The sequence below is a fragment of the Suncus etruscus genome, chromosome 8 (genome assembly GCF_024139225.1).
Source record: "Suncus etruscus isolate mSunEtr1 chromosome 8, mSunEtr1.pri.cur, whole genome shotgun sequence".
NCBI lineage: Eukaryota > Metazoa > Chordata > Mammalia > Eulipotyphla > Soricidae > Suncus > Suncus etruscus.
This window is the reverse complement of record NC_064855.1, coordinates 49879939-49892589: the sequence shown is the minus strand read 5'-3', so window position 1 is coordinate 49892589 and position 12651 is coordinate 49879939. Positions and strand designations below refer to the sequence as shown.

The 12651-nt window shown below is 35.1% G+C and overlaps 1 protein-coding gene across 1 annotated transcript in view; it reads right to left on the bottom strand.

The window, feature by feature from the left end:
• Positions 1 to 909: 909 nt before the first annotated feature.
• The window catches only part of RFC3 (replication factor C subunit 3), a 30327-nt gene continuing 18585 nt past the window's right edge, over positions 910 to 12651 (bottom strand). Inside the window, exons 6-9 of the mRNA XM_049778814.1 lie at positions 11965 to 12101; positions 11778 to 11876; positions 7357 to 7426; positions 910 to 1190 (exon numbers count right to left, since the gene is read on the bottom strand). Coding sequence (XP_049634771.1) covers positions 999 to 1190; positions 7357 to 7426; positions 11778 to 11876; positions 11965 to 12101 — 498 coding nt within the window. The 3' untranslated portion in view covers positions 910 to 998. The remainder of the gene's footprint in view (positions 1191 to 7356; positions 7427 to 11777; positions 11877 to 11964; positions 12102 to 12651) is intronic.

The window sequence follows — 12651 nt, the reverse complement described above, 5'->3', positions numbered from 1 at the left end:
TGTTTTTCTTTTCTTTTTTTCTTTCTTTTTTTTTTTTTTTTAATTGTCTGTTTGTTTTGTGTTTTGGGGCTATATCTGGCTGTGCTCAGGGCTTTTTTTTTTTTTTTTGGTCTCAAACATATTTTTTCTTTTTTTAATTTTATTTAAACACCTTGATTACATACATGATTGTGTCTGGATTTCAGTGGTGTTTTTCTTTTCAAGCTTAGCTGTCAAGTGTATCTAAAAGTCAGGTGTATTTGTTTCAGGGTCATGCCTACTGTAGCACTCCTTTCCAGAGTTCAGTCTTGCATATTCAGCAGCATCAGTATCTATGGATTACTCTTTTTTCTCTTAAATTCAATACTGTTGCTAAATTTCCTTTTTCTACCCACCCTCTTATACCTTTAGGTAGAAACCAGAGGGGTGTTTTAAGTTTATCTCAATGGAAAATTTTCTCTGATGCAACAGTTTTGTATTGCCTATTGTCCGATGTCTTAGTCTTTATACTTTTTTTCGTTTTCTAGTTCTTTATACTAGGACATTCCAGTATCATTCTTTTTTAACTGGGAGTGAGAGCACAGAAGTTGGGATTAAAAAAAAAACAAACCCTGCCTAGTTGTGAATCACTGTCATTAGAAATCTAATTTTACAATTTTTCCCAGCCTCAGGTAACTGATAATATTGTACATATTAAAATAACATTGATTTTAAAATATATATTGAAAAATGGCAGACAATATTTTGCTAGTACTTGCGTTAGCCACTACACTATCACTCTAGTTTGATATAGTAATCTCTTAAGATCAATTATACAGTCATATTCTTAAACTCAAAAGTTTCTAATGTTCCTTTCAATATACTTCAATAGTACGAAGCAATTAAGAGTATTATGATTAAGAGTTCAAAAATCACACACATACACAGAAATGAGTAAGCACTTTTAGTTTATTTTAGCTGCAACTATTTGAACGTAAACTGATTATAAATGTTAATAAGAAATATTGAAATTACTGGTGTCAGAACATCATGCCTTCCAATCCATCCTCCATGAACTTTTTATAAAGTGCCATAAATTTAGCCACAAATGCTTCCAAATGATAAATGGCTTTGCTACCCAGCTGTAGACGATGCTCATAGAAAGCTGCCATTTGAGCCACTTCTCCTTTCAGCTGCCCATCACAATTATGTAGAAGTTCTGAGAGAAGGCCCTAAAGAAATATAATCAGTAATATTAAGAGAAAACATTTAAAAAACTGTAACAAGTCTTAAATTTTAATTGTTCTTTTTTAGCTTGTCAAGTCCTCATTGTTTTATATGGATCAGAAGTCTATCCAAAAGTGAAAAACTCAAAACATCATAGCTGTTAACACTTACTTGACCAGATTAGGAGCTGCTCTGCCATCTCTCTCTACCCATTTTTCTCATGCCTGTGTCTCTGAGGCCCCTGCTGATGCCAATTTCTAACCACAGTCCCCCACCCCCCCCACCTCCCCTAACTCTCCCAGGCTGCTTTCAGCACAGGTTAGCTATTCTCTAGCTCTGGCTGGCTGCCACTATTCTCAAGGTATGAATTCCACAGTCATGACTGCCACTGGGTATACTACAAATTGGATGCTCACATTAGTAGATGCTTAAGGGTCCATTTTTTCTTTCTTTCACTTACTTTTTCTTTCCCTTCCTTCCATCTTTCCTTCTTTCTTTTTCTCTTTTCTTTCTTTCCTTCCATTTCTTTCTTTTTTGTTTTTTGGGGCCACACCCAGTGATGCTCAGGAATTGATTACTCCTGTACTCCTAGCTATGCACTCAGAAATCACTTCTGGCTTGACGGGACCATATGGGACGCTGGGGGATCAAACCGCAGTTCATTCCTAGGTCAGCCAGTTGCAAGGCAAACGCCCTACAGCTGTGTCACCGCTCCAGCTTTGAGAGCACATTTTTTTCATACTCCTTACTAAACATAAATACACTTAACCCCTAAAGTGAGCCCAAAGACTGGAGTATATCCCAGGCTGCCCCTAGGGTCTGTGTGATTACTACTTCATTTCTAGTTCTATAAACATATCCACTCTTCAGGAAAACTCAAAAACTCAATGATGGTGGTAAAAAAAAAAAAAAATCAAACAGGCTCAAATTGTAGCCAGAATATAGGCAGGACCAAGACAGCTTGCAAAATATCCCTGTACCACTTTAGGGTACAAATTCAATAACCAAAAAAGATAAAGATTCATTGGAAAGACCTGGCAGTAATGACAAGACATTCAACTAAATCCTCAGAATCCCCATGAGGGAAAAACACAAGGGTTCACCTTCAAGTATAGCAGACAGAAATGGAGAAGAGACCCACAGGGTTCTAGCCAAAACAGACCCAAATTGGGCTGAAGAGATAATATGAAGTAAGGTTGAGCTGGGTTCAATTTTCAGAATGACTTCTAAGCACACAGTGAGGAGTAAGATCTGCACAGCACTGGGTAAAGTCCAAACACCAAAATAGACCCAAATGAAATAATTTCAAGACATATTAGAATCAGAATGACAAAAGCCAGTGACAGTTTTCTGTAAAACAGCAAAACCAATGAAGGAACATACAAAGGAAATACCAAAGAGTTACAGCAGATTTATCAGATGAGACTATACACCATATGAATATGAAGAAATAGTAATATGAATATGAAGAATAGTAAAACTCAATAAAATGAACCTCATCAAAAATAGTCCGCCAAGCAAGACTATAATACAGACTTGAAGAAATGATACACAGCTTAAAACTTGATAGATGGTACCCAGGTGAGGTTATACATGGAACACACCAGTCCAAAGAAGCAGAGAACCTACAGTTTGGGTTCCTCATTGCAGGAAAATAAACTCTAGTCCACACATCCAGGTAAAGCCACATAAACTCCCCTAAAACTTGCCTGGCAGTAGGGAATTGATAGTGATCTTGAGACTAGAAAATGAACTGTGGTAAAGCAGTACAAACCCCTTAACATCTGATAGATGAAGATAGCAAACCTGCAGATACAGTAGCACTAATCCCCTATAAAACCTCTCAGAAATGGAGTCTGAAGTGGATTAAAATGCTTAGAATGTTCAAGGAGTTGAAAGAAACAATGGAAGGTAATGCTAATAAAACACAGGAGGATAAGAGAGCAGGAATGAGAAAAATACAAAGTGATGTCAGAACTGAAAATTTGTAAAGCAAAACAAAAAATTCAATGGAAGGCCTCACCAGTAGAGTAATAGCTGCTGAGGACAGAATCTGTGAGCTTGAAAAGAGAAGTGCAGAAAATCTACAAACAACAACAGAAAATGGAAAAGAGCGTCAAAATAAACAATAATAGAACTTTGGGTTCTATTCAATAGAAATCATTGGGTCCCGGAGAGCCAGGAAGAAAACCACTATGAAGAAGCAACATCATTGCTTAGAAGTTTCCAGAGCTGAAGAGCACATGCACCCATATCTGGATGCCCAAAGAGTAACAGCTAAAAGAGACCCAAATAAAAACACCCAATAGGCACATCCTAGACAGAATGATGAAAACCATAGATTAACAAAAAAAGAAAATTGCATACTGAAGAGCATCCTTAAGATTTATAGATTTATCACAGCAACCATACAACCCAAAAAGGCAGTGGTGGGATGAAGTGAAAACTAACTGAACAAAATGATGGTTTTGAGAAATGTCTCACTGAGAATACTTCACCCAGACAGATGCTTACTCAGATTTGAAGAAAGAAAACAGCTTCAGAGAGAAGCAAAGGTTCAGGAACTTTACAGACTCAAAAGCAACTTTAAAAGAACCAAAGGGGGTTATTTTAAGGCAAAATAAACCAAACAAACAGAATGACCTTCTACAAAATGACACAAAATTGCATGACAATGATGTCTCTTACTGTCAATGGTTTAAGTAAACCAATTAAAAGACACTGAGTGGCAAAATAAAATGCAACATTCTGCTGGCTGCTACTTCAGGACAAACACAGACTCAAAGTCAAAGACTGGAAGACAATTCTTAAGCAAACAACTCTGTCCAAAAGACTGGGTTGGCATACTAATGTCAGATGACGTAGACTTCAGACTTAATAAAATTACAAAAAACAAAGAGGGGCATTTCTTAATAATAATCAAGGTATATGTACATCAGAAAGAAATCACACTTCTAAACATATATGCACCAATGAAGGAACAGAAAAATTGCTAAAACAACAGCAGTTGCGAGAATTCAACACTGTTCTGTCATGGTGTTAGAGATCAACCAGGCTACAACTCAACAAGGATAAAATGGCTTTGAAGAAAGAAATAGAATAGGAGAACAGGAGAAAAATAAAATAAGACTCAATAGGAAAGCATTTAGGTGTCATAGTCTCAAAATTAATTTTGCAAGAAGCTTTGAATTGGGCTTCCTAAGAAAATCAAAAATAACTTTACCAACATGAATAACTTCAACAGACAATGGCAAAAAGTTCTTTCTTCTTAATAATCATCCACCACCAGTGGCCTGAAACCTCCAATCAAAATGAAGAGAACAGTGTGACAAGATGAATCAGAAAACTGAACCTGACTTAGATACCATTGTATAATAAGGTAAACTATGGATTAAATTCAAGGGATTGAAAAACAATCTTAGAAGAAAACTATTCTCTTAAAAAGGCAGGGTTGGTGAAATTTTACATCAGACAACATACTACAAATTTAAAAAGACTGTAATGGACAGAAATGTTCATTTCTTAATTATAAGGGTTGGTGAAATTTTACATCAGACAACATAATACAAATTGAAAAAGATTGTAATGGATAGAAATGTTCATTTCTTAATTATAAGGGATCTATCCATCAGAATAACTCACATTCCTAAATATAAATGCACTGAATTATAGGTCATCAAAATATTTAAAACAACGAAGATAACATAAGAAAGATGGCAACAACACAAATAGTGGAGAGATTTAAACATACTTTCTTTATGGCTAGATAGTCCACGTAAACAAAATCTTAACAAATGGATACTTCTACCTTTAAAAAATGGAAGAGATAAGCCTTGAAAACATAAATACAACCTTTCAACCCCAAAGAGTTGAGTATACAACCTTTTTCAGGTTTCATGGTACATACCCCAACATAGAGAACACATGCTGAATCGTGTACTTCCATAAAAATCAAGAAGGCAAAAATCATATAAACTATCATCTCTAAGACTACAGTGCCTTAAAATATAAAAAATAATGAAAACAAAAATGGGGCAAAATTCAAAATACTTGGCAACCAAACAACTCAACTAGTGAATCAAAGAGAAAGGGAGAAAAGAAATCAAAAGATTCTTAAAACATATAATACTGAAGGTATGAGTTACCATTATATCTGTGACTGAGCAAACAGGATGTTAAGAAAACTCATAGCAATGCAAGTATTTATTAAAAAAATATTTAACTTAACAGCACAGCTTAGGTATCTTGAAAAACACCAGCAAAGAGAATTTCTAAAGCAAATAAAAGTATGCAAACAGACCCAATTCAAGTTTGATCACCATTACCCCATATGGCACCCTGCATACCACTAAGACAGGTCCCCGTGTATTGTCAGTAGTTAGCCCTGAATACCATTAACATCCACCCAACAAAATCCAAAGAAAAGGAAATAAAGAAAGAAAATAATAAAATTTAGAGCAAAAATAAATAAAATAAAAACTAAAGTTTTTTTTCCTTTTTTCAAAAATATCAGAAACCAGAAAGTTCTTTGAAAATAACAGGGGTAGGAGTGATGGTGGTAGGGCATTTGCCTTCCACGCAGCTGACCCAGGACAAAGTCCCATATAGCCCCCAAGCCAAAAGCAACCGCTGAGCATCACCGGGTGTGGCCCAAAATAAAAAAAAAAAAAAATTAGTGAAACAAAGATTTTTTAAAAAGAGAAGATACTCATAAACTGACTGAAAAATGGAAGGGGAGATATAACGAGATACTACAGATAACTGAAAATCCTTCTATGCCACAAGATTAGAGAACCTGGCAGATGCAGATTTATTTTTGGACTCAAAACTATTCAAGACTGAACCAAGAAAAAAATAAAGCACCTGACAAACCAATATCATAGAAACTGAAATGGTAATCAAGACTCCTCAAAATAAAAGCCTGGGCCCAGAGATGTTTAATATTTAGTTTTTCCAAATCATTAAAGATCTACTCCCAATTAGTTTTTGGCTCTTCCTAAAAGTTGAAGAAACAGGAAGGAACCCTCACAATTTTTATTAGGCCATATTACCTTATACCAGTCATGAAGAAAACACTAAAAAGGAAAACTACGGATATCTTTATAAACAGGAATATCCATCAAAATATTAGCAAATCAAATCCAACAGTACATCAAAAAGATCATACACCATTGTCCAAGTGGGAAGCATCCCAGGGATGTAAGTAATAAACTCACGTCAATCAACATAATATATTCTATCAATACAAAAGAAAATTAAAACTATGTGATTAGACAAAGCATTCAACAATAACATCCATTTATCATAAAAATCAAAGTAGGGATAAAACGAACTGTTCTCAATATAGTTAAAGACATTTACTATGACCACATCACTAACACACTCAATGGTGAAAAACTAAAAGCATATCTTTGAAGATTAGTAAAAAGATAAGGTCGCCCACTCTCACCACTGTTTTCTATGTATTATTGGAAGTACTAGCCATAGCAGTAAGGCAAAAAAGAGATAATAAGGGCATGTAGATTGAAAAATAAGACAAAACAACAACAACAACATTTTTTTAAAAAAAGAAGACAAAGTATCACTACTTGAAGATAGCATGTACTAATAAAACTAAAAACTACCATAAATACTCACAGGAACAATAAGCATATCTAGTAATGCAGCAGGCTAAAAAACACTCAACTCTCAGCAACCCTACATTCAAAAGAAAAATCAGGAAAAAACTCATTCTCAATTATTCCTCAAAAATTAATTATCTAGAAATAAAAACTTTTAAAACAAATGGAATATTTAAATATAGAAAACTATAAATTTTTATCCAGATATACTACAACTGCTGTCTGAAATAATTTTCTAAATTTCAGTTTAAGCACATCTCCCTCAGAAGTCATCAATGATCAGCAGGTTTATAGCCCAATATTATCATTCTATCCAGTAACTTTCTTTGTTGTATGTTTAGATATGCTTATTTCCCAATTCACTCCACTAAAATCTAACTTCTCTAAAACAGGTTCCAACCAGTTGTGTTCTACACTCTTTTAAATAGTGCTAGTCAAAAAAAAAATTAAACTAATTAGCTAGAAAGAGGTGATGATGACTGCAAAAGAAATGTAATTATAATCCCAAAAGGCCAAATTTTATTATTGTAAACAGTTAAAATCAGGTTACCTTCATTATTACTTCAGGAGGAATACAGTGAGTTAGAAGTTCATAAAGTCTTCCACGAACTTCAAGGAGTCTACAAAAAAAATTTTTACAATTAAAAGGAAAGGTAATATTTGATACACCTACTGCATAGTTTGCCTTTTTAGAAGTATTTTTTACTGAAACCATTGATTTAGAAAGTTCTTCATAGTTAGGTTTCAGACATACATGTTTCAGGAGCAATCCCACCACCAGTGTCAATTTGCCTTCACCAAGTTTCCCAGAGTATAGCCCATACCACAACCACTACCCAATCCAGCCTACCATCATAACAAGCTCAATTTATTATGTTTTTTAATAATTTATTTAAGCACCCTGGTTACAATTTTGTAGTTGGGTTTGTCATAGAATACACTCTAGCCATCACCAGTGCAAATTTCCCAACACCAATGTCCCCCATTTGCTTCTCCCACCCCCACCCTCTGCCAGTCTCTGGGACAGGCATTCTAGCTTCTATCATGGTTATGGTAGTTGTCTGTGAAGTTAGTGCTCTAACTGTGCTCACAGCCTTTTGTGGCATGTTTAATTCATATCATGAGTTTATACTTCAGAAGAGCACAGCTAAATGGGTTAGCAAATATGCACATCTACGAGCCAATGGACCCCACCATAACATGTAGAAAATAATCACACTACAAGCATACAATAGGGAAACAAAGCAAGCCAACACCAGGAATAAAGAATGAAGATGGCAGCTCTTATGAACCGAAAAGTGCCAACCACCTAGTCAGCCTCTCAGATAAGTTTAGAGAAGAAATATAGAAAATGCTAACAGAACTCAAATAAAGCATATATCGAGCTGAACAGATGACAAATACAAATCAAGAGGATATGAAGATAGAATTGAAAAACTCCAAACTGAAAAAACAGGACTGAAAAACTAATAGAAGAAAAGAAAACCTCAATGAAAGCCTCTCCAACAGGGTAACAGCAGCTGTGGATAGAATCAGTGAGCTGGAAGATGAGATGTGTAATAACTCCATACAACAGAAGAGATTGGAAAAGAGCCTTAAATGTTCAGACAACGGAAAAAATATTCAAAGAATGTGAACAGCTGAAATCAGAAGTCAATGATAAACTCAACAAAAACAACATAAGAATCAATGGAATCCAGGAAACCCAGGAAAGAATCAGCAGTCAAGGACATTATTGCAGAAAAACTCCCAGAGCTAAAGACTGTATGCAACTAAACCTGCATGCCCAAAAATTACCAGCTAAAAGAGACCTGAATAAAAGCACCTCAAGACACATCCTAGATACAATGACGAATCCCACAGATAGGCACAGAATACTTGAAAGCAGCAATATCAAAAAGGGAAATTACATTTTAAGGAGCATCCTTAATATTTACAGCAGATCTGTCATAAGAAACCCTCAAGGTCAGAAGGCAGTGATGGGATATAATGGCAAAACTCAATGAAATGAATGCTTTGTCTAGAATACTGCACACAGTCAGACTCATTCTCATGTTTGAAGAAACTATAAGAGCTTCATGAATAAACAACACCTCAGAAACTTTAAAGACTCAAAACCAGCCTTAAAAGAATAATTTAAAGGTCTGCTTTAAGACAAGACAGACCAAGAGAAACATCAAACTTTTGCACAAAGATGACAGTAATCTCTCTCAACATCAATGGACTATATGTACCTATTAAGAGACACAGAGTAGCAAAATGGATCAAAAACTTGAATCCAACATTTGGCTGCCTACAAGAAACACATCTGAATAGTCAGAATAAACATAGACTCAAAATCAAAGGATGGAGGAAAATCATCAAAGCAAACAGCTCCCTTAAACAAGCTGAAGAAGCCTTATCAATCTTAGATGACACAAACTTTAGGCACAGAAAGTTATAAGGGACAAAGATGGACATTTCATACTAATCAAAGAATATGTACAACAGGAAAAAAATCACACTCCTAAGCACATATGCAGTCAATGAGAGACCATTAAATATCTAATACAATTGTTGACAAATTGTTGGCAATATTGTTGACAAAATTGATGTTTCTGAAAGAAGACATCAACAGCAACACAATAATAGTGGGAGGCCTCAACACTGTCCTATTACCCCTTGATAGATCAACCAGGCTGAAATCCAACAAGAATATACAAGCTCTGAAAAGAGAAAATGAAGAAAGTGGACTAGTAGATATTTATATAGGGCACTCTATTCCCCCAAAACTGGAAACACATTCTTCTCCAATGAACATGGAATAATGCTGGCACATAAAACATATCTCCATAAAGTCAAGAGGATAAGAAATTTTACAGACTACTTCTTAGATCACAAGGCACTGAAATTAGATGTGAACTACAAAGGGACACAGAAAAAAACTTTAACACCTGGAAATTAAACAGCCTACTGCTGAACAAGCAGTCGGGCCAGAGATGAAATCAAAGAGGAAATAAAAAGATTCTGGAAACAAATGCCAATAAAGACACAAATTTTCAGAATATATAGGGCACAGCAAAAATGGTACTAACATGAGAATTTATAGCTTTGCAAGCACACAACAGGAAGAAAAAGGCCCACAGAAATGGCCTAATGACACAGCTAATAAAATTAGAAAATGATCAAGAAAAGAAACCAAAAATAGGCAGTAGGAAATAATAAAGCTTATAGAAATCAATGAAGTGAAAATCACAAAATTATCTGAACGCTCAAGAAAAGCAAAAATTGTTTATTTGAAAAAATAAACAAAGATTGATACACCACTAACAAAACTCACAAAGAAAAGGAGAGAAACTTAATAAACCAGACTAGAAATGAAAATGAAATTACTACAGATATTGCAGAGATTCAAAATAAACTCCATAACATGAAACATGAGAACCTGGAAAAAAATGAATATATTCTTGGACTCTTATAATTTTCCATGGTTAAACCAGGATGATCTAGCATATCTAAACAGACCCACCACTACTGAGAAAATTAAAATAGTAATCAGAAGTCTTCCAAAAACCAAAGCCCAGGCCTAGGTGAATTCAATAATGAATTTTTCCAAACCTTTCAAGAGGAACTACTACCAATGCTTTTCAGGCTCTTTCATGAAATTGAAGAAACAGGAACACACCCAAATCGTTTATACAAAGCTACCATCGCCTTGATACCAAAACCAGACTGAGTTGATACAAAAACTACACACCAATATCCCTGATGAACACAGATACAAAGATCCTCAAAAAATCCTGGCAAATAGGATCCAATGCATCATCAAGAAGATCATACACTATGACCAAGTAGGTTTCATCCCAGGAATGCAAGGATGGTTTAACATCCGTAAATCAGTCAACAGAATGCACCATATCAACAAAAAGAAAAATAAAAACCATATGATCATATCAATAGATGCAGAGAAAGCAATCGATAAGGTCCAACACCCATTCTTAAAAAAAAAAAACTCTCATCAAAATGGGAATGGAAGGAACTTTTCTCAATATAGTCAAGGCCATCTACCACAAGCCACTGTCAAATATTATTATCAATGGAAATAAACTAAAAGCCTTTCCTCTAAAATCTGTTACAAGACAAGGCTGCCCTCTCTCTCCACTAATCTTCAACATAGTGCTGAAAGTTCTTGCCATAGCGATTAGGCAAGAAAAAGATATCAAGGGCATCCAGATAGGAAAGGAAGAAGTCAAGCTCTCACTGTTTGCTGACGACATAATACTATATTTAAAAAAAAACCCTAAAAACTACCAAAAAGCTTCTAGAAACAATAGATTCTTAAAGCAAAGTGGCAGGCTACCAAATTAAAATGCAAAAATTAATGCCTTTGTACACCAATAATGATAGAGAAGAAATGGACATTAAGAAAACAATCCCATTCTCAGGCCTGATGTCTTTCTAAAATGATAAAACAGTTACAACATTATTCTTATAATCATTATAAGTTTATATACACTTTTAAATATAAATATCCTAAAAGAAAAACTAAACTTCCAAGTTTTAAAGATTTTCCAAGTCTAAATTCCATATTTACATGTCAACAGCTTAATAAAAGTCTTGATATACCAACTATTTTAAATGAGTAACTTTATAAAACTAAATGTTTATCATTAAAAGTCATTTCAGGGCCCGGAGAGATAGCACAGCGGCGTTTGCCTTGCAAGCAGCCGATCCAGGACCAAAGGTGGTTGGTTTGAATCCCGGTGTCCCATATGGTCCCCCGTGCCTGCCAGGAGCTATTTCTGAGCAGACAGCCAGGAGTAACCCCTGAGCATCGCCAGGTGTGGCCCAAAAACCAAAAAAAAAAAAAAAGTCATTTCAAATTTAATTAAAATTCTAAATTATTTGGCATTGGTATGAAACAGCCCATCAGAAGCTCCAAAATATCTCCATCAATTTGATGATTAAACATTTATTGCAATCTTTTATTACCTTTGTGGAGTCTGCTGACTGACAATAGCATTGGCAGTCTCCCTCAGATATACTTCCCAATCTGTTTCAGGGATTTCTTGATCTAAAGTAAAAGGATATCTAAGTGAAAACAAAGAGCACAATAAATTAAATGAAGGTATGTTTATGTCCCAAGGTATTTCCTGTGGTAACTTCATCTTTTACTCACTGCTGTACTCTGCAGGCTTCACACATAAGTAGGGCTTTTCTGAGATTTCTGCAGGACTTCTCTGCAATTCTTTGAGCTAGCTGTGGAGAAAGAGTCAGACCTTCCTTCTTGCACACAGCAGATAACACATGACAAATCTACAAAAAAAAAAAGTAGGCAATAAGTCCAACAGCACACTGGAACAATTTCTCTTGATATTTTTCTGTCATTCTCCTGCTCTCACCCACATGCTACACAGCAAGAAATCCAACTCTCAATTACTGGCTCAGCAATTGGTAGAAAACCTAGGTCAAGCTCCAAATAATCCATCCTCCTCAGGGCAGCAAAGACTAGAAAACACAGGGAGCCTGAACACGGGGAGCAAATAGGACACAGCTGACAGGGTTATGAGTAGTTAACAAGCTGAATTTTCCATGACTACAAGGTATTAAATACATGCCTGAAAATTTGAATAATGTCCACAGAGGAATTTAATCTGTAGCCCAGTATGCTAAATAAACCCTTTCAGCTGCATTTCATCAAAAATTTTTCTTTGCAACTACACAATGCCAGATTATACCTTGTAGTCTGCATCTAATAATCCCAAATCTATTAACGATAGAAAAGATACTCTATTATGAGAAATTAAGTATTCTTAGTAACAGCCTTAAGAGTGATAAAGAAAAGAAATATATAAAATCAGACTAA